General features: G+C 50.9%; 1 protein-coding gene and 9 non-coding genes across 10 annotated transcripts; all 10 read left to right on the top strand.

Moving 5' to 3' along the window:
- Positions 1-2,638: 2,638 nt before the first annotated feature.
- On the top strand, positions 2,639-2,710 carry TRNAC-GCA (transfer RNA cysteine (anticodon GCA)). The gene has a single exon. It is a non-coding gene; the product is annotated as a tRNA-Cys (tRNA).
- Positions 2,711-4,426: 1,716 nt separating this feature from the next.
- Positions 4,427-4,498, top strand: TRNAC-GCA (transfer RNA cysteine (anticodon GCA)). Its single transcript has one exon. It is a non-coding gene; the product is annotated as a tRNA-Cys (tRNA).
- A 398-nt stretch (positions 4,499-4,896) lies between these two features.
- TRNAC-GCA (transfer RNA cysteine (anticodon GCA)) lies at positions 4,897-4,968 on the top strand. Its single transcript has one exon. It is a non-coding gene; the product is annotated as a tRNA-Cys (tRNA).
- Positions 4,969-5,360: 392 nt separating this feature from the next.
- On the top strand, positions 5,361-5,432 carry TRNAC-GCA (transfer RNA cysteine (anticodon GCA)). The gene has a single exon. It is a non-coding gene; the product is annotated as a tRNA-Cys (tRNA).
- Positions 5,433-5,851: 419 nt separating this feature from the next.
- On the top strand, positions 5,852-5,923 carry TRNAC-GCA (transfer RNA cysteine (anticodon GCA)). Its single transcript has one exon. It is a non-coding gene; the product is annotated as a tRNA-Cys (tRNA).
- Positions 5,924-7,248: 1,325 nt separating this feature from the next.
- TRNAC-GCA (transfer RNA cysteine (anticodon GCA)) lies at positions 7,249-7,320 on the top strand. Its single transcript has one exon. It is a non-coding gene; the product is annotated as a tRNA-Cys (tRNA).
- Positions 7,321-7,742: 422 nt separating this feature from the next.
- TRNAC-GCA (transfer RNA cysteine (anticodon GCA)) lies at positions 7,743-7,814 on the top strand. Its single transcript has one exon. It is a non-coding gene; the product is annotated as a tRNA-Cys (tRNA).
- Positions 7,815-8,421: 607 nt separating this feature from the next.
- On the top strand, positions 8,422-8,493 carry TRNAC-GCA (transfer RNA cysteine (anticodon GCA)). Its single transcript has one exon. It is a non-coding gene; the product is annotated as a tRNA-Cys (tRNA).
- A 424-nt stretch (positions 8,494-8,917) lies between these two features.
- TRNAC-GCA (transfer RNA cysteine (anticodon GCA)) lies at positions 8,918-8,989 on the top strand. Its single transcript has one exon. It is a non-coding gene; the product is annotated as a tRNA-Cys (tRNA).
- A 2,839-nt stretch (positions 8,990-11,828) lies between these two features.
- On the top strand, positions 11,829-25,272 carry CWC25 (CWC25 spliceosome associated protein homolog). The gene is made up of 10 exons (XM_068212078.1): positions 11,829-11,982; positions 13,435-13,607; positions 15,881-16,117; positions 17,754-17,823; positions 18,455-18,582; positions 18,791-18,860; positions 19,966-20,123; positions 21,601-21,687; positions 23,665-23,826; positions 24,560-25,272. The coding sequence occupies exons 1-10, from the start codon at positions 11,965-11,967 to the stop codon at positions 24,672-24,674; spliced, it is 1,218 nt and encodes a 405-aa protein (XP_068068179.1). The 5' UTR covers positions 11,829-11,964; the 3' UTR covers positions 24,675-25,272.
- Positions 25,273-25,996: the final 724 nt, after the last annotated feature.

Here is a 25,996-nt window from a genome sequence, read left to right as displayed (position 1 = left end):
CCGATAATTCTGTGCCATTCCCGATGTTTCTGTGCCCATTCCCGCCATTCCTGTGCCATTCCCCATGATTTTGTGCCACCCCAGATGTTCCTGTGCCACTCCCGGTGCATTTTGTGCCATTCCCGACATTCCTGTGCCACCCCGATGTTCCAGTGCTGCCACTGATGTTTCTGTGCCCATTCATGACTTTCCTGTGCTATTCCCAATTATTTTGTGCCACTCCTGATGTTCTTGTACCACCCCCAATGCCTTCTGTGCCACCCCCGATGTTTCTGTGCCATTCCAATGTTCCTGTGCCATTCCTGATATTCCTCTGCCACTCCCAATGCCTTTTGTGCCACTCCTGATGTTCCTGTGCCACTCTCGATGTGCCATTCCCGATAATTTTGTGCCATTCCTGGTGTTCCTGTGCCCATTCCTGACATTCCTGTGCCATTCCAATGTTCCTGTGCCATTCCTGATATTCCTCTGCCACTCCCAATGCCTTTTGTGCCACTCCTGATGTTCCTGTGCCACTCTCGATGTGCCATTCCCGATAATTTTGTGCCATTCCTGATGTTCCTGTGCCCATTCCCGACATTCCTCTGCCACTCCCAATGCCTTTTGTGCCACTCCTGATGTTCCTGTGCCACTCTCGATGTGCCATTCCCGATAATTTTGTGCCATTCCTGATGTTCCTGTGCCCATTCCCGACATTCCTGTGCCATTCCCGATGCCTTTTGTGCCACTCCTGATGTTCCTGTGCCACTCTCGATGTGCCATTCCCGATAATTTTGTGCCATTCCTGATGTTCCTGTGCCCATTCCTGACATTCCTGTGCCATTCCTGATGCCTTTTGTGCCATTCCTGATGTTCCTGTGCCACTCTCGATGTGCCATTCCCGATAATTTTGTGCCATTCCTGATGTTCCTGTGCCCATTCCCGACATTCCTGTGCCATTCCCGATGCCTTTTGTGCCACTCCTGATGTTCCTGTGCCACTCTCGATGTGCCATTCCCGATAATTTTGTGCCATTCCTGATGTTCCTGTGCCCATTCCTGACATTCCTGTGCCATTCCTGATGCCTTTTGTGCCACTCCTGATGTTCCTGTGCCACTCTCGATGTGCCATTCCCGATAATTTTGTGCCATTCCTGATGTTCCTGTGCCCATTCCCGACATTCCTGTGCCATTCCCGATGCCTTTTGTGCCATTCCCGATGTTTTTGTGCCGAGGTCACAGCGGGAAGGCAGCGACACCTCTGGAATTCAGCGGCACCAGCCCAGGGAAGGTGCCCAAACCCCTGGCCCCGCTTTGGGCGGGGTTTTTAAACCTCTCTGACTATTCCCAGCAGATTCCTGGATATTCCTGGATACCCCAGAGCTGGGTGCAGGCAGCAGGAGGGAGCTTGGCCGAGGATTTGCCCATGCCGAGGGTTACTGCCTCTGTTCTCCGCGGGGTTTTGGAGCAGGAGAGCGCCCGTGGATCTTTCCCTGGAGCCCTGGGAGGGCCCAGCGCTGCTCTGGCTGTGATCCCAACACCCCAAACCTGCAGCTGCTGGGGGTTTCTGTCTTCCCAAGCAGTGACCATCATTCCAGAGGTGCAGGTGATGCCTCAGGTTTGAGCTTTTCTATTTTTCAGGTTCTGTGCTGCTTTAGTGTGTGGGTCTGGGTTCCTGTTATGGGATGGTGAGCTCTGTGCACAGAGCAGGGAGATAAAACAATTCCTTCTCCAGCTGGGGACCAAGGACAAATGATCCAAATCTCAGGCCCAAGAGCACAAACAACGTGGGCTGGAGAGAGAGAAACAAGGATGGGACTGCATGGGCTGGAGCTGGAATTGGACAGTGAACTCCAATGTGCAAATGGAGCAGAATTTATAAAAGTGGGAGACCCTGTGAGCGGTCATGCATTTTGGGACCATTTTGGGTCCATTTTGTGACCACTTTGTGACCATTTTGGTTCATTTTGTGACCATTTTGGTTCATTTTGTGACCATTTTGGTTCATCTTGGGTGCAGCCCTGGCTGGGCTCTGGTGGTGTCCAAGGTGGATCCATTGAGGAGATCCTCTTAATGAATCCCTGTTTTGTTCTGTAACTCTGCCTGGCCAGTCTCTCCATGGAGGAGATCCTTTTCACAAATCCCTGCTTTATTCTCTAATTCTGGCCTCTGCTCTAGCTCAGCCTTCTCAAGGCATCACAGGGATCTGCTCCGTGTAAGGAACCACCCCAATAAAGCCCCAGTAAAGCCGCTCTTGTGGATCACTTTTAACATTCCTGCTTTGTGAGGGATTTCTCCACGGCTTCCAGAGTTGGATTAAACATTTTGGGGAGGACTTTTGGTGTTGCAGTAATTCCTGAGCCAGGCTAGGCACACCCTGAGACCAAACAGAGCCTGCGCTGACACTCTGAAGTCAGGGCTGGAAATGTTCCTCTCCTTTGGCCACATTTGGAGTTCTTTTAGAGGGAATCAGGTGGGAATTGAGGACCTGCCTTACCAGGAGCGTGGTGAGAGCCCTGGCATGAGGGCAGGGTGTGCCAGGCAGGGCTGAGAGCAGCTGGCAAGCCACAGCCATCCCTGGAATGTGACAGAGCCACGTCAGTGGCCACAAGGAGCCTCACCTGGCCACAAGGAGCCTCACCTGGCTCACCTGCCCAGGTGGGGGTATAGCTCAGGGGCAGAGCATTTGACTGCAGATCAAGAGGTCCCCGGTTCAAATCCGGGTGCCCCCTCTCTTTTCCATCTTTTTATCCCCAAGAATGGGGGTGGGAGCCTGGAATTCCCAGGTTTTCCCCCCCTCACCCAGCTGTGTGCAGGCCCCGTGCTGATTCCCAGCAGGGCAGAGCAGCAGCAGGGGTGTTGGTGAGGAAAGGGATGAGGATTTGGGGAGGATGCGGGTTTTGTCCTGGGATTAAGGAGCTGGGATGGTAATGGGCAGGGAATTCCTCCTGGGAATGCCCATGGGAAGCAGGGGGTGTAGCTCAGGGGGAGAGGAGAGCATTTGCAGATCAGGAGGTCCCTGGTTCACCCCCAGGTGCCCCCTCTTTTCTCCTCCTTTTCCTCTTCCTCCAACTTTTCTTCTGCCCCAATCCTTCAGGGGAAGGTTGGGAACCTGCTGTGGGATGTGGGGGTTGTGCTGGGCAGGGAATGTGGGGTGGGAGCCGTGGTGGGAGCAGCCAGACCTGGAGAAGCGCAGGGGGTGTGCACTGGGTGGGGAAGCACTCCCGGGAAATCTGGGCCTGCATCAGCCTCCCCTGGGCTGAATTCTCTGTCCGGAGAAATTCTGGGAATAACGGGGAAAATGGAACTGGGATCTGGGCTGGAATCGGGGATGGGGAAAACCAGGACTGGAATCCAGAATGGGGGAAAAACTGAACCTGGATCCGGGCTGGAATCGGGAATGGGGGAAAAACTGAACCTGGATCCGGGCTGGAATCCGGAATGGGGGAAAAACTGAACCTGGATCCAGGCTGGAATCCGGAATGGGGGAAAAACTGAACCTGGATCCGGGCTGGAATCCGGAATGGGGGGAAACCAGGACTGGATAAGGGTGGGATTTGGAATGGGAGAAAACCGGGACTGGATCTCGGCTGGAATCGGGAATGGGGAAAAAACTGAACCTGGATCTGAACTGGAATCCAGAATGGGGAAAAAACTGAACCTGGATCTGAACTGGAATCCAGAATGGGTGAAAACCAGGACTGGATGTGAGCTGGAATCTGGAATGGGGGAAAACTGGGACTGGATGTGAGCTGGAATCTGGAATGGGGGAAAACTGGGACTGGATCAGGGCCAGGATACGGAATGGAGCAAAACCCCAAAACCCAGACAGGATCAGGGGGGATACGGAATGGAGGAAAAACCCGGACAGGAAAATGGCCAGGATATGGAATGGAAGAAGACCTGGACTGGATCAGAAAGGGATTTGACATGGAGAAAAACCTGGACTGGACTGAGGCTGGAATATGGATTTTTGGGGAAAACCTGGACTGGATTACAGCTGATATATGGAATGGGGGAAAACCTGGACTGGATCACGGCTGAGATGTGGAATGGAGGAAAACCCGGACTGGAACACAGCTGGAATATGGATTTGGGAGAAAAGCTGGACTGGACTGCAGCCAATATATGGAATGGGGGAAAACCTGGACTGGATCAGGGTGGGATATGGTCCGGATTGGATAATAGCCAGCATATGGAATGGAAGGAAACCTGAACTGGATCCAGCCAGGACGTGGAATGGGGAAAATCCTGGGCTGGATCAGGGCTGGGAAATGGAATGAAAGGAATCACATCTGCCATCTTTTATCCCATTTAACTCCCTGTACCTTCGCCAGGGACATTGGGCTGCACAGGAGCTGCCAAGTACAGGGATCCAACCCACAGAGGGAAAATCTTCTCTTTCCCAAGAAATGTTTTTAAATGTCCCTGGCGCAGGTGTTGTCCCAGGGGGTATAGCTCAGTGGTAGAGCATTTGACTGCAGATCAAGAGGTCCCTGGTTCAACTCCAGGTGCCCCCTCTTTCTTGACTCTTTTCACCTTCCTTTTGCCACAAATTAGCCCCAGGAAAAATCCATGGAGAGCTCTGAGCTTGTGCTGTGCACTCAGTGTTGCGTCTGAGCTCCAGCATCCAAGGAAGGAGGCCCTGAGTGTTGGGGAAGTGCAGGCGTTGTTCTTTGTCTGAGTGACCGCTCACTGTCTGTGTGAGCTTTGCCTGTCTTTAATTCTCTGTAGACATCAGATCTAGCAGAATTTCTCCTTTTCACCGTCATTCATCGCATTTAACCCCATGCACAGCCTTTGGCAGGTACATGAAAGTGCAAAGGGTGGTGTCAAGGATTCCTGAACAACAGAACTTTTTTTTTTTTTCTTTCCCAAGAAATATTTTTAAATGTCCCTGGTGCAGGTGCTGTCCCAGGGGGGTATAGCTCAGTGGTAGAGCATTTGACTGCAGATCAAGAGGTCCCTGGTTCAACTCCAGGTGCCCCCTCTTTTTTTGCTTCTTTTCACCTTCCTTTTGCCCAAATCTTTCACAGAAAACACGCGGAGAGCTCGTGCAGGATGTATGGCCTGGCTCTGTGCACCCAGTGCTGGTTCTGAGCTCCAGAATGCAGTCCCTGAGTGCTGGGGAAGTGCAGGGGCTGTGCTCAGTGTGAGAACGCCTCCCTGTCTGTGTGAGCTGTTCCGTGCTTTAAATTTGCTGCAGGCATCAGATCTAGCAGAATTTGTCCTTTTCACCGTCATTCATCGCATTTAACCCCATGCACAGCCTTTGGCAGGTACATGAAAGTGCAAAGGGTGGTGTCAAGGATTCCTGAACAACAAGTTTTTTTTTTTCCCAAGAAATATTTTTAAATGTCCCTGGTGCAGGTGTTGTCCCAGGGGGGTATAGCTCAGTGGTAGAGCATTTGACTGCAGATCAAGAGGTCCCTGGTTCAACTCCAGGTGCTCCCTCTTTCTTGCCTCTTTTCACCTTCCTTTTGCCACAAATTAGCCCCAGGAAAAATCCATGGAGAGCTCTGAGTTTGTGGGGTGTTGGTCCTGAGCTCCAGCATCCAAGGAACGGAGGCTGTGCTGGAAAAGTTTTGGGGTTGTGCTCTTCTCTGTGCTTCATTCTCTGGAATCACCACCAGAAGGAATTAAAATTTTTACTTATGAAATGATTAGATGGACTTGATGTATGAATTGTTGGTTTTAGTTATTCGAGGTAGTTAGAAGTGTAATTTTTACCATAATGGATGACCTTGAACTCCCTGTGCCTTTAGCAGGCAGTCCCCGTAGCTGTGAAGGGAAGAAATGCGATCCCTGGGGAGGAAAGTTTTTAATTTCCCAGGGAATGTTTTTAAATGTCCCTGGTGCAGGTGTTGTTGCAGGGGGGTATAGCTCAGTGGTAGAGCATTTGACTGCAGATCAAGAGGTCCCTGGTTCAACTCCAGGTGCCCCCTCTTCTGCTGCTTTTCCCGGGGGATTTTGGGTGGTTTGGACACCAGAATGGCAGCTCAGCCTCTCCTCCTGCTCATTCCTTCCCCTGTTGCAGCCAGGGATGGAAGCCAGGGGAAAATGTCCCAGACTCTGGGGAGGTTCAGAGCACTCAGGGGACACACTGGGACTGGGGAGGTGTCGGAATAAATCACTCCATTTCCTTCATGGTGGAAAAATCCCCCTCTTCATTCACAAAACTCAGTGTTATCCAGTTCCGCAGCCCTCGTGTGGGACTCCACTTGGTCAGCTCTTGCCCTGATTTTTAAAAGTGTTAAGTTTTCCTTTATAGCTCTTTTGAAAGTTTTAAAGTTCTCATAAAACTTCTTCAGCCTTCTGATCTGCTTACGTATCTCTGCTGGAGTTCTCGTGCACTGTTCATGTAAATAATGATTGTTTTGCATTCTTCTTTGTGGGAGGAGAGAATTGATGGACTGCTGGTTTGACCAGTGTGGCTGGAGAGGTGGCAACTCCATCCTCCAATCCACGGTCACCTCTGGAATTCTAGAAATACCAGATGTTTGAGTAAAACTTTCTCTTTTTTCTCTTTTGAACCGACCAAGCTTCTGTGTACTCGTTTCGTGTCCAAAAGCGACAGTCAGCAGCTTTCTTGCCAATTACTGATCAGTGAAAAGTCATTATCCTGTATTGATTGGCCACTCAGACTCTCTGTGTGTACAGAGAGCAGCAGAAGTCGCTTGTGAGAGGCAATTTACATTTTCCCATTTGTGTGTAAAAGCAGTTTGTACAGGTGAAAGTTGCTTTTTCACCCAGGAATAGACTGTTGTGTTAACCAACTGCTCACACCAGGATTGCTCTCACATGGGAACCTGCAAGGTGCCAGCTTCCCTCAGGAGAAATGGCAGGATAACAGAGCAGGCCTGCTTTTATCAGGCCTTTTTCTTATAATTTTTCCACTTCTTATAATTTTTCCACTTCTAATTTTCCATTTTTTCTTGTAAGTATTCCCAGGAGATGAAGGGAAGGAGCTGGGGTGGAAATGGGCCAAGGCCTTTATGATTTTGTGAGGTCTTTTTATTATAATTTTTCCATTTTTTCAACTTCTTATAATTTCTCCACTTCTCATTTTCCATTTTTTATCTTGTAATTTTCCCCAGGAAGGGAAGGAGCTGGGCAGGAAGTGGCCAAGGCCCCAGGTGGGAGTGCAGTGACTCTGTGGCTGCTGCTGTCCCACAGGTTCTGCAGCAGGAGCCAAATCCTCAAGCACAGAAAACTCAGGGATTTGGGAAAAACATCCTTGAAATGTTTTATTTGGCTGATCCCATCCCAGGGGGGTATAGCTCAGTGGTAGAGCATTTGACTGCAGATCAAGAGGTCCCTGGTTCAACTCCAGGTGCCCCCTCTCTTTCTTGCTTCTTTTCACCTTCCTTTTGCCACAAATTAGCCCCAGGAAAAATCCATGGAGAGCTCTCAGCTTGTGGGGTGTTGGTCCTGAGCTCCAGCATCCAAGGAACGGAGGCTGTGCTGGAAAAGTTTTGGGGTTGTGCTCTTCTCTGTGCTTCATTCTCTGGAATCACCACCAGAAGGAATTAAAAATTTTTACTTATGAAAGGATTAGATGGACTTGATGTATGAATTGTTGGTTTTAGTTATTCGAGGTAGTTAGAAGTGTAATTTTTACCATAATGGATGACCTTGAACTCCCTGTGCCTTTAGCAGGCAGTCCCCGTAGCTGTGAAGGGAAGGAATGCGATCCTTGGGGAGGAAAGTTTTTAATTTCCCAGGGAATGTTTTTAAATGTCCCTGGTGCAGGTGTTGTTGCAGGGGGGTATAGCTCAGTGGTAGAGCATTTGACTGCAGATCAAGAGGTCCCTGGTTCAACTCCAGGTGCCCCCTCTTTTTCCCTTTTTTTTCCATGAAAAAATCAGGAAATTCCTCCTTTTCTATGCCCCCAGTGTCTGTGCCTGCACTGACACAAATCACAAAAAATACCTGAAAGGATTTGACAGATACTTGTTAACATTTTGTATCTCTTCCAAGAGAAAAAGAAATGCAGAAGTTAACTTTGAAAGCCTTGAAAATCACCTGAAATAGGAAATTTATGTGAAGTTTAGATTAGGATTTGATCCCATTGATTACTTAGCCAGGTGTTACTTTCCCTGCAAGCTCTAGGAGGACTAAAATAAGCACTTAATAGTTTAATTCCTTAATGAGAACACATTTTCTGGCAAAAACAGGGAATTATGTCTCATGTTTAACGCTTTTGTGTGGTGTTCACTTTCCTCATCGTGTAACAATGAAGGGCTGGCAGCTCCAGGATTAAAAACTGAGCACTCCACTAGGAAAAAATCCTGCAGGAATCCAAATTTTGGGGTGGTGACAAAGCCCAGACTCAACATTTGTTTCTGTGCAGATTTGGCTGGGACATTTTCCTGCAGTGGGAATAAAACCTGAGCTGGGTTTAAGGGATTTTATTGCTCTTTTTTTCTGTGAGTTAGGACAGGGGGGTATAGCTCAGTGGTAGAGCATTTGACTGCAGATCAAGAGGTCCCTGGTTCAACTCCAGGTGCCCCCTCTTTCTTGCCTCTTTTCACCTTCCTTTTGCCACAAATTAGCCCCAGGAAAAATCCATGGAGAGCTCTGAGCTTGTGGGGTGTTGGTTGGTCCTGAGCTCCAGCATCCAAGGAACGGAGGCTGTGCTGGAAAAGTTTTGGGGTTGTGCTCTTCTCTGTGCTTCATTCTCTGGAATCACCACCAGAAGGAATTAAAAATTTTTACTTATGAAAGGATTAGATGGACTTGATGTATGAATTGTTGGTTTTAGTTATTCGAGGTAGTTAGAAGTGTAATTTTTACCATAATGGATGACCTTGAACTCCCTGTGCCTTTAGCAGGCAGTCCGCGTGGCTGTGAAGGGAAGAAATGGGATCCCTGGGGAGGAAAGTTTTTGATTTCCCAGGGAATGTTTTTAAATGTCCCTGGTGCAGGTGTTGTTGCAGGGGGGTATAGCTCAGTGGTAGAGCATTTGACTGCAGATCAAGAGGTCCCTGGTTCAACTCCAGGTGCCCCCTCTTTTGCTGCTTTTTCACCCTTTTTTCCTCCACAAATTCCTCACACACAGAGCACGGGGAGTCTTTCTTACCTCTCTGAGGTGCTGGAAATCACTTGATATTTTACCAAGCCTGAACTCCCACACTTTGCCACTCTGCTGTGCTGAGTTCTGCAGGAAACACACAAACTCAACAGCTGCAGCTCGAGTTTTTCCTGTCGGAGTAATTACCCTTAATTTCCACAGTGGATTATGTGTACAAAGCATTTCTAGAAGTCACTTTGGAGTAATTACCCTTAATTTCCACAGTGAATGATGAGCATAACTCGTTCCTAGCTCAGCTGTTTCCTCCAGGCTCTGAGCTCCAGGCCAGTCCGGTGGGTGGCTGCAATGCCACAGCCCATCGTCTGGGCAGCCCCGGGGCTCGAACCCGTGACCCACGGCCCCGCAGGCGGCGGCGCTGCCCCTGAGCCACGCCCCAGCCCCGGGGATGGGGGGGGCGCGGGGGGCGCGGCGGGAGGGTGGCGCAGGGGCAGCGCGCAGGGCTGGGGACCGCGAGGTCATGGGTTCGAACCCAGCCTGGCTCCACAGGGGAGTGGCTGGGTCTACCCGGGGAGATCACAGGCTCCAAACTGGGAGATCACGGGTGTTATCCCGGGAGATCACGGGTGTTATCCCGGGAGATCACAGGCTCCAAACTGGGAGATCACGGGTGTTATCCTGGGAGATCACCGGTGTTATCCCGGGAGATCACGGGTGTTATCCCGGGAGATCACAGGCTCCAAACTGGGAGATCACAGGTGTTATCCTGGGAGATCACCGGTGTTATCCCAGGAAACCAGTGCTGTTATCCTAGGAGATCACTGCCGTTATCCTGGGAGATCAAAAGCTCCAAACTGGGAGATCACGGGTGTTATCTCAGGAGATCAGGGCTGTAATCCCGGGAGATCACAGCTGTTATCCCAGGAAACCAGTGCTGTTATCCCAGGAGATCACTGCCGTTATCATCCTGGGAGATCAAAAGCTCCGAACTGGGAGATCACGGCCGTTAGCCCGGGAAATCAGTACTGTTATCCCAAGAGATCACTACCGTTATCCCGGCAGATCACCAGCTCTATCCTGGGCGATCACGGCTGTTATCCTGGGAAATCAGTGCCATTATCCCAGGAGATCACTGCCGTTATCCCGGCAGATCACCAGCTCCAAGCTGGGAGATCATGGCTGTTATCCTGGGAGATCACCAGCTCCAAGCTGGGAGATCATGGCTGTTATCCTGGGAGATCACCAGCTCCAAGCTGGGAGATCACGGCTGTTATCCCGGGATATCAGAGCTGTTATCCCAGGAAATCACGGTCTCTATCCTGGGAGATCACAGCTGTTATCCCAGGAGATCACCGGCTCTATCCTGGGAGATCACAGCTGTTATCCCAGGAGATCACCGGCTCTATCCCAGGAGATCACGGCTGTTATCCCAGGAGATCACCGGCTCTATCCCGGGAGATCACGGCTGTTATCCCAGGAGATCACCGGCTCTATCCCGGGAGATCACGGCTGTTATCCCAGGAGATCACCGGCTCTATCCTGGGAGATCACGGCTGTTATCCCAGGAGATCACTGGCTCTATCCTGGGAGATCACAGCTGTTATCCCAGGAGATCACCGGCTCTATCCCGGGAGATCACCGGCTCTATCCTGGGAGATCACAGCTGTTCTCCCGGGAGATCACCGGCTCTATCCTGGGAGATCACAGCTGTTATCCCAGGAGATCACCGGCTCTATCCTGGGAGATCACGGCTGTTATCCCAGGAGATCACCGGCTCTATCCCGGGAGATCACGGCTGTTATCCCAGGAGATCACCGGCTCTATCCTGGGAGATCACGGCTGTTATCCCAGGAGATCACTGGCTCTATCCTGGGAGATCACAGCTGTTATCCCAGGAGATCACCGGCTCTATCCCGGGAGATCACCGGCTCTATCCTGGGAGATCACAGCTGTTCTCCCGGGAGATCACCGGCTCTATCCTGGGAGATCACAGCTGTTATCCCAGGAGATCACCAGCTCTATCCTGGGAGATTACGGCTGTTATCCCAGGAGATCACCAGCTCTATCCTGGGAGATCACGGCTGTTATCCCAGGAGATCACCAGCTCTATCCTGGGAGATCACGGCTGTTATCCCAGGAGATCACCAGCTCTATCCTGGGAGATCACGGCTGTTATCCTGGGAGATCAGTGCCGTTGTTCCAGGGGATGACTGCTGGTATCCCGGGCGATCACGGCTCCATCCTGGGACACTGCCAGCCCTGACCCGCCCCGGCACAGATCCTTCGTTCCTCCCCACCACGGCCTGGGAGCTCCCAGGTTCCGACCCTCCCGGGGCAGCGCCGGAGGTGACGGCAGCGGCCGGGCTGTGCCCCGGGCCGGGCTGTGCGTCACTGGCCTCGGCGCCGGAGCGCTTTGGCACGCCAGGGCCGAGCCGCAGGCGCTGCCCGTCCCCTCCGCGCGTCCTTGTGACGGGCATAGCCGGACAGACTCGTCCCGTGGCTCTGGGTGCTTTTGGAATTACTCACTTCATCACTCGCAGGCGTTTCTTTGGCAGTGCTGCGAGCAGCCCCATTTGAAACAGGCTCAGATCTTGTCTGGATTCCCTGGAAGCGCCCAAGGCCAGGCTGGACGGGGCAGCCTGGCAGAGTGGAAGCTGTGCCTGCCCACGGCAGGGGTGGGCATGGGGAGCTTTGGGGTTCCTTCCCACCCAAACCATTCTGGATTCCATGAACGGAATGAAAACACCCCCAGGCTCGGGCCTGAGGGGCCTCCCCGCCGGTTCTTCCTCTTCCTCCTTCTACTGCGCGCCGCCATCTTCCCCCAGCCTCAGCGGCGCACCGGAAGTGACGCACTAGGGAGGAAGTCGCGCGAAAAAAAAACCCGGCGGCGGCGCGCGCTGGTGACGTATTTCCTGTCCCGGTAGCGGCGGGGGACGCGCTCGCCCGGCGGCCGCGATGGGGGGGGGAGACCTGGTGAGGGGAACCGGGGAGACTGAGGGGGAACCGGGGGAGAGACCTGGTGAGGGGAAGCGGGGAGACTGGGGGGGAACCGGGGGAGAGACCTGGTGAGGGGAACCGGGGAGACTGGGGGGGAACCGGGGGAGAGACCTGGTGAGGGGAACCGGGGAGACTGGGGGGGAACCGGGGAGACTGGGGGGGGAACCGGGGAGACTGGGGGGGAACCGGGAGAGAGACCTGGTGAGGGGAACCGGGGAGACTGGGGGGGAACCGGGAGAGAGACCTGGTGAGGGGAACCGGGGAGACTGGGGGGGAACCGGGGGAGGGACCTGGTGAGGGGAACCGGGGAGACTGGGGGGGAACCGGGGAGGCTGAGGGGGAACCGGGGGAGGGGCCTGGTGAGGGGAACCGGGGAGGCTGAGGGGGAACCGGGGAGGCTGAGGGGGAACCGGGGGAGGGACCTGGTGAGGGGAACGGGGAGGCTGAGGGGGGAATGAGGGAAACCGGGTGAGGGGAAGCGGGGGATGGGAGGGAGTGAGGGAACCGGGGAGCTCAGAGGGAACCGAGGGGGCTGAGGGGAGGCGGGCGGTGAGAGGACACTGAGGAGACTGAGGGCTCCCGGAGGGGCTGAGCGGGACCGGGACGGGGCTCGGAGGGTTCGGGTGGTCTGAGGGGAGCATGGTGGGGTGAGAGGGTCGGGAGGGGCTCAGCGGGGTGTGAGGGGAGCCTGAGAGGGGCCGGGGCTGGGGGAGGGGCTGAGGGGGGGTTCGGAGGGGTCCTGGGGGGCTGGGGAGGGGCTGGGGGGCCGCGGGACCGGGATGTGCGGCTGCCCCGGGACTGAGGCCGCTCCCGGGGCAGCGGGACCCGCGGGTCCGTTCTCCGGGCCCGGCTGCCGGCATTGCTGGGCTGCCCCGGCCCCTCAGTGCCAGTCCCGGTGCCAGGGCCAGTGCCAGTCTGGGTGCCTGTCCCAGTGCTGGTGGCATTCCTGGTGGCAGTCTGCGTGCCAGTGCCAATCTGGGTGCCTGTCCCAGTGCTGGTGCCAGTCCTGGTGCCAGTGCCCATCCAGGGGGCAGTCCCGGTGCCAATCTCAGTCCCAGTGCCAGTCCTGGTGCAAGTCCCAGTGCTGATCCCGGTGCCAATCCTGGTGCCAATCCCAGTCCCAGTGCTGGTCCCGGTGCCAATCCTGGTGCCAATCCCAGTCCCAGTGTTGGTCCCGGTGCCAATCCTGGTGCCAATCCCAGTCCCAGTGCTGGTCCCGGTGCCAATCCCAGTCCCAGTGTTGGTCCCGGTGCCAATCCTGGTGCCAATCCCAGTCCCAGTGTTGGTCCCGGTGCCAATCCCAGTCCCAGTGCTGGTCCCGGTGCCAATCCTGGTGCCGGTCCCAGTCCCAGTGCTGGTCCCAGCGCCAATCCTGGTGCCGGTCCCAGTGCCGGTGCCAATGCCGATGCCCACCCCTGCTCTCCGCAGAACCTGAAGAAGAGCTGGCACCCGCAGACGCTGCGCAATGTGGAGAAGGTGTGGAAGGCGGAGCAGAAGCATGAGGCCGAGAGGAGGAAGATCGAGGAGCTGCAGCGGGAGCTGCAGGAGGAGCGGGCACGGGAGGAGATGCAGCGCTATGCCGAGGACATGGGCACCGTGCGGTGAGGGCGCGGGGACACGGGCAGCGTGTGGGACAGCACGGGGACACGGGCAGCGTGTGTGAGAGCACGGAGACACGGGCACGGTGTGTGACAGCACGGGGACACGGGTGCCGTGTGTGACAGCACGGGGGCGTGGGCACCGTGTGTGACAGCACGGGGACACGGGCACCGTGTGTGACAGCACGGAGACACGGGCACGGTGTGTGACAGCACGGGGACACGGGCAGCGTGTGTGACAGCACGGGGACAAGGGCAGCGTGTGTGACAGCACGGGGACACGGGCACCGTGTGTGACAGCACGGGGACGTGGGCACGGTGTGTGACAGCACGGGGACATGGGCACCGTGTGTGACAGCACGGGGACATGGGCACCGTGTGTGACAGCACGGGGACACGGGCACGGTGTGTGACAGCACGGGGACGCGGGCACGGTGTGTGACAGCACGGGGACGCGGGCACGGTGTGTGACAGCACGGGGACGCGGGCACCGTGTGTGACAGCACGGGGACACGGGCAGTGTGTGTGACAGCACGGGGACATGGGCAGTGTGTGTGACAGCACGGGGACACGGGCACGGTGTGTGACAGCACGGGGACGCGGGCACCGTGTGTGACAGCACGGGGACACGGGCAGTGTGTGTGACAGCACGGGGACATGGGCAGTGTGTGTGACAGCACGGGGACACGGGCACGGTGTGTGACAGCACGGGGACGCGGGCACCGTGTGTGACAGCACGGGGACGCGGGCACCATGTGTGACAGCACGGGGACACGGGCACCGTGTGTGACAGCACGGGGAGACGGGGACATGGGCACCGTGCGCTGAGGGCACGGGTACAGGGTCATGGGCACTGTGTGTGACGGGACAGGGACGTGGACACAGGGACATGGGCGCCGTGTGGTGAGCAAGGACACAGGGACAGTGGCACAGGGACATGGGCACTGTGCGGTGAGCCAGGGGACAGGACAGGGACAGCATGGGGACTGCACAGGGGACAGGACAGGGACAGCATGGGCACTGCACGAGGACAGCACAGAGGTTGGGGTGGATGGCACAGCGAAGCCCAGCCAGTGTCACCCCTGCCATGGCAGGGCCACCTCCCACTGTCCCAGGCTGCTGCAAGCCCCAGTGTCCAGCCTGGCCTGGGACACTGCCAGGGATGCAGGGGCAGCCACAGCTGCTCTGGGGTTCCTGTTCCATCCTGTCCCCTTCTTGCCAGGGAGGAATTCCTTCCCAAAACCCCATCCCACCCTGCCCTCTGCCAATCCAAACCCATTCCCCTTGTCCCAAATCCCTCTCCAGCTCTCCTGGAGCTCCAGTCAGGCACTGAACAACGCCAAACAGGTCACCCCAAGCTTTTCCAGGCTGAGCAATGCCATCCCTCTGATCCCATCCTCCGGGCCGTGTCCCACAGCTCCAACCCCAAACCATTCCTGAGAAAAGGAGACTCAGAGGTGGCCTCATCACAGCTCCTGAAGGGTGGCTGTGGCCAGCTGGGCTTGGGCTCTTTCTCCAGGCAGCACTGACAGAACCAGAGGACACAGCCTCGAGCTGCACCAAGGGAAATTTAGGTTGGATGTCAGGAAAAAGTTTTTCAGAGAAAGGTGATAAAGTTCTGGAGTGGCTGCCCGGGGAGGTGGTGCAGTCACCACCCCTGGAGGTGTTTCAGCGAGGCTGGAGGTGGCTCTGGGTGCCAGGGTTTGGCTGAGGTGTTGGGGCTGGGTTGGACCCGATGATCCTGAAGGTCTCTTCCAACCTGGTCATTCTGTTCTGTCCTTTGTACTCACAACATTTCCACGAGGTCATTTCCCCTGGAGTGGTCACCAGTGACCCCAGGACAAGAGGCCACGGCCTCCAGCTGTGCCAGGGGGAGTTTGGGCTGGACATCAGGAAAGAATCCTTCACGGAAAGAGGGAGTGGGCATTGGAATGTGCTGCCAGGGAGGTGGGCACCGGCCCTGGAGGCGTTCAAACAAGGCTGGAGGTGGCACTGGGTGCCAGGGTTTGGTCGAGGTGCTGGGGCTGGGTTGGACTCGATGACCTGGAAGGTCTCTTCCAACCCGGGGGTTCTGTGAATTTGGGGGAATTTTGGGAATTCCCAGGGACCGGGGAGGTGGTGGAGTCACCATCCCTGGAGGCGTTCAAACAAGGCTGGAGGTGGCACTGGGTGCCAGGGTTTGGTCGAGGTGCTGGGGCTGGGTTGGACTCGATGATCCTGAAGCTCTCTTCTCACTTGGTCATTCTGTGTGAATTTTGGGGGTTTTTTTGGCACAGGAAGCGGGAGGAGAAGCTGGAGTGGATGTACCAGGGCCCCGGGGGCATGGTGAACAGGGACGAGTACCTGCTGGGGCGCCCCGTGGACAAGTTCATCCTGGACAAGGTTGGGGACAAGGACCCTGCTGGCTCTGGGGACACGGGGCTGCTGCCTGGCTCCATCTTCGCCAGGGCCGGGGCCAGCTCCGTGCTGGACATGGCCACCAAGATCCGCGAGGACCCGCTGTTCATGATCAGGTGTGGTAGAAAGCAGGGTCCCTTCAAAAACTATAAATGATCCTCCATCAAAAATGGATCAATGGATCAGAAATGTTGTATTATCCTGTAAATATCAAAGGATTGTAATAATCTATATTTGATCAATGGATCAGAAATGTTATATTATCCTGTAAATATCAAAGGATTGTGATAATATATATTTGATCAATGGATCAGAAATGTTATATTATCCTGTAAATATCAAAGGATTGTGATAATCTATATTTGATCAATGGATCAGAAATGTTATCCTGAAAATATCAAAGGATTGTAATAATATATATTTGATCAATGGATCAGAAATGTTATCCTGTAAATATCAATGGATTGTGAAAATCTATATTTGATCAATGGATCAGAAATGTTATATTATCCTGTAAATATCAAAGGATTGTAATAATCTATATTTGATCAATGGATCAGAAATGTTATCCTGTAAATATCAATGGATTGTGAAAATCTATATTTGATCAATGGATCAGAAATGTTATATTATCCTGTAAATATCAAAGGATTGTAATAATCTATATTTGATCAATGGATCAGAAATGTTGTATTATCCTGTAAATATCAAAGGATTTTAAAGATTGTGTTATCCCATAAATAGATATCCTATAAGTATTCTAATGTGTATATATATATTTTAGGATATATATTGGGATATGTATATATCCTAATATGTATTTTATATTATCCTGTATCAATTATAATTGATATTGATAATTTATAACTTGATCATTTGTAATCAATATAATCAATTAATTATAAATTATCCTTCATCAAAAGCACTTAAGTTGATTATAAATGATCCTGTATGAAAAGCAGTTCAATTAATTATAAATATTGTATTATCCTATAAATATAAATGCATTATAAATATTGTAATATCCTATAAATATATGTCCTATAATATATATTTAAGGAAATATGTATATATATATATATATATGCTATTATATATCTTATATATATTTTAAATCCATATACTATCCTGTATCAAAAGAACTTAAATTGATTATAAATGTTATATTATCCTATAAATAGAAGTGGATTATAAAGTTTGTATTATCCTAAAATATATATATTCTATAAATAGATTTTATATATGTGTATATATGTATATATTTGTGTGTGTATGTATATATTTTAGCATATATATTAGGACATATATACGTATATATATTTCCTACTATATATTTTATATACACTATAAATATATCTATTATCCTGATCAAAAGCAGTTCAATTGATTATAAATATTATATTACCTTTCAGATAAAAATTGGTTATAAATACTTTATTATTCTGTAATATATATCCTATAAGTATGCTAATACATATATATTAGAATATATGTATTAGGATATATATAATCATATATATCCTATAAATATATAAAGTATCCTCTATCAAAGCAGTTCAATTGATTATTAATTATCCTATATTAAAGCAGTTCAATTGATTATAAGCCAAGGGGAAATTCCTCCTTAGTTTTGCTAAATACACAACATTTCTCTTTTTTCCTGCTTTCTGTATTTTTAGACCTTGCACTTGCTGGATCTTCTCTGTGAAAATGTGATTTTAAAAACTGATTTATTTTTTTTTCCTGCTTTAGGAAGAGGGAGGAGGAAAAGAAGAGAGAAGTTTTGAACAATCCAGTGAAAATGAAGAAAATCAAAGCCTTGGTAGGTGTGAGGCAGAGGAGGAGCAAAAATTAGAATAAACTCCTCAATTTTGAGAGTTAAATGAGATTATCCTGGCTTGAAATCTATAAATGGCTGTAGATTTTTTGTAAATATCTCTACATTTTTATAAAGATATTTCTCTTGTAAACACTGCCAAGACATTTTTTACACCTTTAAATAGAAAAAAATCTGCTAATATCTTTAAATTAAAAATGTCTATAATTTTTAGAAATGTCTTCACGTTTTTATATTTCTTGTAAACAGTGTAAAGATTTTTTTGGCCCAGGTATTGAGCACAAAAATCAGAATTTTTATTGTCCAGGACGAGGAGCTGAGCTCTGTTTGTCCTTAAACTCCTCAATTTTGAGAATTAGACAAGATTTTCTAGCTTGAAATTTATAAATGCCTTTAAATTTTTATAAAGGTATTTAACACTGCAAAGACCTTTTTTTTACACCTTTAAACAGAAAAATCCTGCCAATTTGTTTAAATTAAAAGAAAAAATTTTTGAAACATCTTCACCTTTTTATATTTCTTGCAAAGATTTTTTGTTTGGCATCATGTATTGTGCTTTTCCACGTGGGATTCTGCTGTTTTCCCTGTGGTCCTGAGGGAATTTTTGCCTCTGCAGCTGCAGAACAGTTTGGATAAAAAGGAGAGGAAGAGGAAGAAGGAGAAGAAGAAGAAGCACAAGAAGCACCGGCGGCGCAGCTCCAGCACCTCCAGCTCCAGCTCTGAGGAGGAGAAGGCCAGAAATAAGTGAATTTTACTTTATTTTTTTTGCTAAAACCACCTCTGTTCCTGCTTGGTTTTCACCTGCTCTCTCTTAGCTTTTTTTCTAATTAATGCTTTTAATTAAGTGTTTCATTAAATTGTTGTTTAGTTGGTTTGGCGTCGTTAACGTGTGGTAAAAATGGATTAATTCTTGCAATTTGCTTGCTTCAAAAGGACTTTATTTTCTTTTTAGGTCTCAGAAGAGGGTGGATAATTCCTCCTGGAAGACTGCTCCTTCCAAAATCCCAGGATATGGCTTACAGGTACACCCTGGGAGGGGGAAAACCAGGAGTTGGGAATTGCTGCAGCAGCTGGAACAGGAATTAATAAATTTTAGATTTAATTTGGAGCCGTGTAAGCCTTGAAATTCAAATTATTCTAGATATTTGCTTGTAATTCAGAATAAGGTTTGATCAGATGCTCCTCATTATCTATGGAATCATGGAATGGTTCCAATCATTCCATGTGAGTGGAACATGGTTTAATAAATTTTGGATTCAATTTGGAGCTATGTAAGCCTTGAAATCCAAATTATTCCAGATTTTTGCTTGGAATTTGGGATAAGGAATTTGGGATAAGGTTGTTCAGATGCTTCTCATCATCTATGGAATCATGGAATGGTTCCATTCGTTTCATGTGAGTGGAACATGGTTTAATAAATTTTGGATTCAATTTGGAGCTATGTAAGCCTTGAAATCCAAATTATTCCAGATTTTTGCTTGGAATTTGGGATAAGGAATTTGGGATAAAGTTTTTCAGATGCTTCTCATTATCTATGGAATCATGGAATGGTTCCAATCATTCCATGTGAATGGAACATGGTTTAATAAATTTTGGATTCAATTTGGAGCTATATAAGCCTTGAAATCAAAATTATTCCAGATTTTTGCTTGGAATTTGGGATAAGGAATTTGGGATAAGGTTGTTCAGATGCTTCTCATCATCTATGGAATCATGGAATGGTTCCATTCGTTTCATGTGAGTGGAACATGGTTTAATAAATTTTGGATTCAATTTGGAGCCATCTAAGCCTTGAAATTCAAATTATTCCAAGCTCGGATGGAGTTTTGCTTGGAATTTGGGATAAGCTTTTTTTTCAGATGCCCCTCATTATCCAGGGAATGAATCCATGGAATCATGGAGTGGCTGGGAAGGGACATCAAAACCCATCCTGTCCCTGGGTTCCCACTGTCCCAGGCTGCTCCAGCCTGTCCTGGGACACTTCCAGGCATCCAGGAGCAGCCACAGCTCCTCTGGGAATCCCGCCCTGGGGTGGAATTCCCTCCCTCAGCTGTGCCACCCCCAAACCTCATCCCCTGTGCCCTGTGTGAGAGCTGCTCCCACCTTTCTGTTCCCTCTGAATTCCAGGTGAGGGACCCCGAGGCCGGGCCGCGCTCCCGGGGCTCCCCGGGCCAGGACAGGGCCCCCCGGGAGCGCTCCCGGAGCCCGTCCCGCTCTCCCCAGAGACATTCCAGCAGGAGGAACCCCCAGAGGAGCCCAGCATCTCCCTCCAGGCACAGCAAACAGTGAGTGGGGGAAACCACGGGAATTCCCTGCAGTCCTCTGGGTTCTCTGCTTCCTTTTCCTGCCTCTGTCAGGGTGGGGATGGAGGCACTCGAGAGGATGGTTTGTGTTCAGACTCAGGTGTTTATTGCTCCTTAGCAGTGTTCCAGCCTCACAGCAGTGAGTTCTGCACTCTCTCATCAGCAAGGCACAAAATGGCCAACTGTCCCTTGTTACAAGGTCTTTTAAGGCTAAACTATCCCATTAAGAAATGACACCTAAATTATTTTCACTTTTAACCCATTCACTGATCCCTCAAAGCCAGCACTGTGGACTTCTCTGTCCAGTTACAAAACACCCCCCAAACCCATGGAGAAGAGGGAAGAAGAAGGTGAAGAAGAACAACCTGTCTCCACCCTAAAAGCTTCATCTTGCCCCATATTTATTTCTATATTCTAAAACCCCAAACTCTGAGTTTTCCACCCTGTGCTGTTACACACTCCTAACCAACTCCACACCCACAATCCCAGTGCTATCAGTCAATTTTGGAAGCTTTCTCCACAGCCTCAGGTGGAATGCAGTGCTCTCCTGGGAGTCAGAGTCTCTCAGAAAGTTTAAAATTCTCAGCATCCAGGGCTCCCACACAATCCCATCCCTGCTGTCCCATTCTGCCCTGGAGCTCTCTGGGTGCTCCCAGGAGGGGACAGTCCCAGTTTGTGTCGGGGACACCCTCTCCAGTCACACCCCTGAGGTGTTGCTGTGACTGGGGTTTGCTTGGGCTCCCAGGTCCCTTCAAACTGATCATTCAGAGCTGTTAAATTATTTAATACAGATAAAATGATGGAAACAGGTATTGATTGTTGGTAGAATCCCAGCTTTCTTCAAACTGATCATTCAGAGCTGTTAAATTGCCTTTTTTTAATACAGATAAAATTATAAAAAACAGATTGAAAATTCAAGCTGTTAAATTATTTAATACAGATAAAATGATAAAAACAGGTATTTGTTGATTGTTGATAGAATCCCAGTTCTCTTCAAACTGATCATTCATAACTTTTAAATTGTTTAATACAGATATAATCATAAAAATAGATTTTTGTTGCTAGAATCCTAGTTCTCTTCAAGTTGATCACTGAGCTGTTATATTATCATTATTTAATACAGATAAAATGATACAATTTAGGTATTTGTTGATAGAATCCCAGTTCTCTTCAAACTGATCACTCAGAGCAATTAAATTGCCTTTATTTAATACAGATAAAATTATAAAAGCAGGCAATTTGTTGTTTGCTGATGAAGTAATTAAAAAGTAAATTCAGAGTTTATTCACATTAGGATTGTTCCTAGAGTGGCCAGGTAACAGCCCTGCAGCTGTGGGGTCCACCTGAGCCTCAGGACGTATTAAAACCCCCAGGGAATGTTTAGAAATGTTTATCAATGTGATTAAGATGAAATCAAACGTGGATTTTGGTGCTAACAAGGGTGATTTTGGGGTTGCAGGCACAGCAGCCGGGAGGAGAAGGGCAGAGCCAGGAGCCCTTCCCCCAAAAAGAGCTTCCGGCGCCAGCACCCCCCGGGCTACACCAGGTCAGTGGGACCCTGTCCCTGTGCTGGGGGACAAACCCCTGGGGGACACCTGGGCACCAGATGTTCCTCTGGTGGCTGGAGTGGGACAGGTGAAATATCCAGAAAATCACACACAGGGGCCTCAAGGGCTCACCTGGTGCTGCTGGCTGGGGGGTGGCACCTTCCCAAAGCAATGCTCGGGGTGCTGCTTCTCCTGCAGGGCAGGAGGGGCGGTTCTGGGTCTCTTGGAGGGTTGGTTGGTGCAGCCACCACCCCTGGAGGTGTTTCAGCAAGGCTGGAGGTGGCTCTGGGTGCCAGGGTTTGGCTGAGGTGTTGGGGCTGGGTTGGACCCGATGACCTTGGAGGTCTCTTCCAACCTGGTCATTCTGTTCTGTCCTTTGTACTCACAACATTTCCACGAGGTCATTTCCCCTGGAGTGGTCACCAGTGACCCCAGGACAAGAGGCCACAGCCTCCAGCTGTGCCAGGGGGAGTTTGGGCTGGACATCAGGAAAGAATCCTTCACGGAAAGAGGGAGTGGGCATTGGAATGTGCTGCCAGGGAGGTGGGCACCGGCCCTGGAGGCGTTCAAACAAGGCTGGAGGTGGCACTGGGTGCCAGGGTTTGGTCGAGGTGCTGGGGCTGGGTTGGACTCGATGACCTGGAAGGTCTCTTCCAACCTGGGGATTCTGTGAAATTGGGGGAATTTTGGGAATTCGCAGGGACCAGGGAGGTGGTGGAGTCACCACCCCTGGAGGTGTTTAAACAAGGCTGGAGGTGGCACTGGGTGCCAGGGTTTGGTCGAGGTGCTGGGGCTGGGTTGGGCTCGATGACCTGGAAGGTCTCTTCCAACATGGGGATTCTGTGAATTTGGGGGAATTTTGGGAATTCGCAGGGACCAGGGAGGTGGTGGAGTCACCATCCCTGGAGGCGTTCAAACAAGGCTGGAGGTGGCACTGGGTGCCAGGGTTTGGTCGAGGTGCTGGGGCTGGGTCGGACTCGATGATCCTGAAGCTCTCTTCCAACCTGGGGATTCTGGGAATTCTGTAATTAAGAGGTTCTGTTCCGTCAGGCAAAGAAAGGATCCTGACAGCATCATCTTGGAATTAAAACCAATTAGGAGTTCAATTAAATCCAAGAGGGATTAAAATTAAATTCAAGAGGGAGATTAAATTCAAGAGGCAGATTAAATTCAAGAGGGATAAAAAGGCCTCCTGCTGGGATGTGGGGAGGTGGAATATTTTAAAAATGGTGGGCATTTCAAAAATGTCCTCACAAGCTTGGCTGCCTAAGACAAACCTGTGGTAAATCCCCCTAATTTTGGGGGATTGTGAAGCAACTTTGGTTGACCTGAACCTTTTCCAACCTGAACATTTCCACCATCCCAAAGTGAGGAAGGTGAGGGGCGTGGGGTGCTGCTGCTTCACAGAAAATCTGTCCAGAAGTGTTTTCCTGGATAGATTATGTCCTGTAACTCTCTGAACATTCAGGGTTTCAGTGTGGACAGGCTCAGATTAAATCCCAATTTCCACTACTACCGAAAAACTCCTGTGCACCTGGCTTTATCATTTAAAATAAAAAAAGAAAAGAAAATGAATGAATGAATGAATGTCTTTCCAGAAGTGTTGATAGGTCTTTGCCAATGCTAATTAATGAGCATTCAGTTTTCCCTCTAATGAAAATAGATTTACCCCATAGACTCTTCAGGAAGATTTTTGACCTCTCTTGTGGCTACCCTCGATTACTCTCTTTTATTTTGATATTTGCATCAAAATAAACCTTGTTCTCATTAAGATATTAAAGGCTGGTGGAAGTTCTCCATGTGATGCTTCTGTTCCCTCTCAGAATCTAACTAAGCAATCACTGATTTTGCTTTTTTTCGTTAATCTCACTCCTGCAAGTGCCTTACTTCAATTTATAGCTTGGCAGATTTTTGTCTCTGCCAAAAATGGTTGTGAAAATGGTTTTATGCAGTGATGTGTCTGTCTCTCCAAACAGGAAGATCTCTCCTGAAGAGCTGGAGCGAAAACGTCAGGAAATGATGGAAAATGCCAAGTGGAGGGAGGAGGAGAGAGCCAACAACCTCAGGAAGCACCGCAAGGAGGAGGAGCTGGAGAGGGAGCTGGAGAAACTCGACGCCAGGGATGGGAAATTCTTCCAGTGAGTCTTTTACTCCTTCCTCATCCAAGGGGAATTCAGCTTCTGAGGGATGGCCTCGGTGTTTGGGGTGGTTCAGATCATGGCCTTGCACATCTCCCCTGTGGCTGACAGAACTGCTGTTCCCAAATTTTCCCCTTCCAGTCAAAAAATGGTTCTTGCTGACTGGGAGTCAGACCCAAGATGGGCATTGCTGATGTTTTGCCAGTCTGGGAGTGTTTTATATGCAGATAATAATTTAGAAATGATTTTACAAAGTATATGTTGTATTTATTTATTATATTTATAATTAAGATCTATTTTTATTATATCTCTAAATTATTAAGAATAATTTAGAAATTCGCTGGTTGTGGGAGTTTGAGGCTTGCAAGTCCCTGTGAATCTGTGGGACTGCAATCTGTGTTTGACAATAAAACCTCTGAACACAGGTGGGAATTTAATCCCTTGTGCTCGTGGCTGCAAAGCCCTGAAGCTGCCCAGAGCTGGGATCACAAAATCACAGAATCCTGGAATGGTTTGGGTGGGAAAGGACCTTAAATCCCATCCAGGGCCACCTCCCCCTGTCCCAGGCTGCTCCTGGGACACTCCCAGGGATCCATCTTCTCTGGGAATTCCATCCCAGCCCCTCCCCACCCTCCCAGGGAGGAATTCCATCCCAATCTCCAGTCTCTGATGCAAAGCTGCTCTCCTTCAGTGCCAGGGTTGTGATTTTTGTCTCTGCCCCTGTTCCCTGCAGCCGTTTGAAGCTGGAGAGTGCCTCCACCTCCAGCCTGGAGGATCGGGTCAAGCGCAACATCCACTCCCTGCAGAGGACTCCTGCTGCCCTGGAAAAGAACTTTATGCAGAGGTGAAGCCTGTCCTGCCCCTGGCCTGGGCAGGAGCTTGCTGGATGTGGGTTCCCAGAGGTGAGAGCTCTCCAGGAACAATTCCAGCTCCCAGAGAGGATCCCGGAGCTGAGCGTTCGGGGCTCTGCGTTTGGGGCCTTTGTGTTCCACTCCCAACCTCTTGCCAGAGCTTCTCCTCCTCTCCCCACCCCGACTGGTGTCACTTTTGTACATTATTACCAAGCTCTGCTGGCTGGTCACTGCTTCCTGCTGTGCCAGGGCCGAAGATCTGTTTTTGTTAATCCTTAAAATGCAGAGCAGAACCGATCCACGCGTGAGGTAACGCCATGGGATTTGGGGTTACACGATCCCTGTTCCACACTGTCACCCTTTGCACCCACACCTCGCGGCGGGGTGTGTCTGTGGCTGGCATTTGGTGGCTCACAGATTTAGCTCATTGATCTTTGACCCCAAAAGGAGCAGTTTCTGAGGGGGGGGAAAAAGGGAATGAGCAGAGCGTAGCTGGCACAGCAAACACTTCTCTGGGATTTTGTAATGTAAGTAATGTGTATATGTACAGCAGTGTAGATTTATTTTACCTTTTTAATTAAGAAACTTGGCTGTCGTTTGTTAAACGTCCTTTGTGGCGCTGGGGGAGGGGGGTGGGAGGGGCAGGGGTGGACTGGCTGTGGGTGGGAAGGGTCGCTGAGGGTTCGGGAGGCCGCAGCAGCCCCTTCCCGGGCGTGTCCAGCCCGCAGGACGCGCCCCGGGGCCGGGGGGTCCCCGTTGTCCCCCCGAGGCTCCCGGCGGGCTCCACCCGCAGCCGCGGGCCCTTTAAGCGGCGGCGCGTGACGTGCGTAACAGCCCATTCATAATTCCAGCCGCCTCGCTGCTGATTGGTCCGTTCCCAGCGGGGCGTGGCCCTGGCGGGCGCGTCACACCAGCTAGGCGAGACCATCTCCGGGAGGGGGAGGAGAAGGGGACGCGGCTTTTTTCACCTCTGTTTCCTTCTCCGTCCGTTATCCCTGTCCGTTGTTCCCTCTCACAGCCCAGTGCGTGCCGCGGCTCTCCCGCTCCTGCCGCGGCTCTCCCGCCGGCAGGGCCCGCCGCTCCCCCCGTTCAGGCGGGGCATGGCACCTCCCGCTCCCCACGCCCTCAGCCCGCCGCCATCTTGGCGCCTCCTCGGCGCGGGGCCGGAGCGGGCTCGGGCGGCCGCGGCGGAGCGAACCACCGCGGGGGCGGGCGGGGGGGGACGGGGACCGAACCACCGCGGCAGCGGCGGGGGGGGGGGGAGGGGGGCGGAGGCAGGGCCGGCGAGCGGAAAGCTTAACGGGCCGGGGCGGCCGGGC

This window comes from Anomalospiza imberbis, chromosome 22, assembly GCF_031753505.1.
Source record: "Anomalospiza imberbis isolate Cuckoo-Finch-1a 21T00152 chromosome 22, ASM3175350v1, whole genome shotgun sequence".
Taxonomy (NCBI): Eukaryota; Metazoa; Chordata; class Aves; order Passeriformes; family Viduidae; genus Anomalospiza; species Anomalospiza imberbis.
This window is presented reverse-complemented; position numbering and strand designations above follow the sequence as displayed.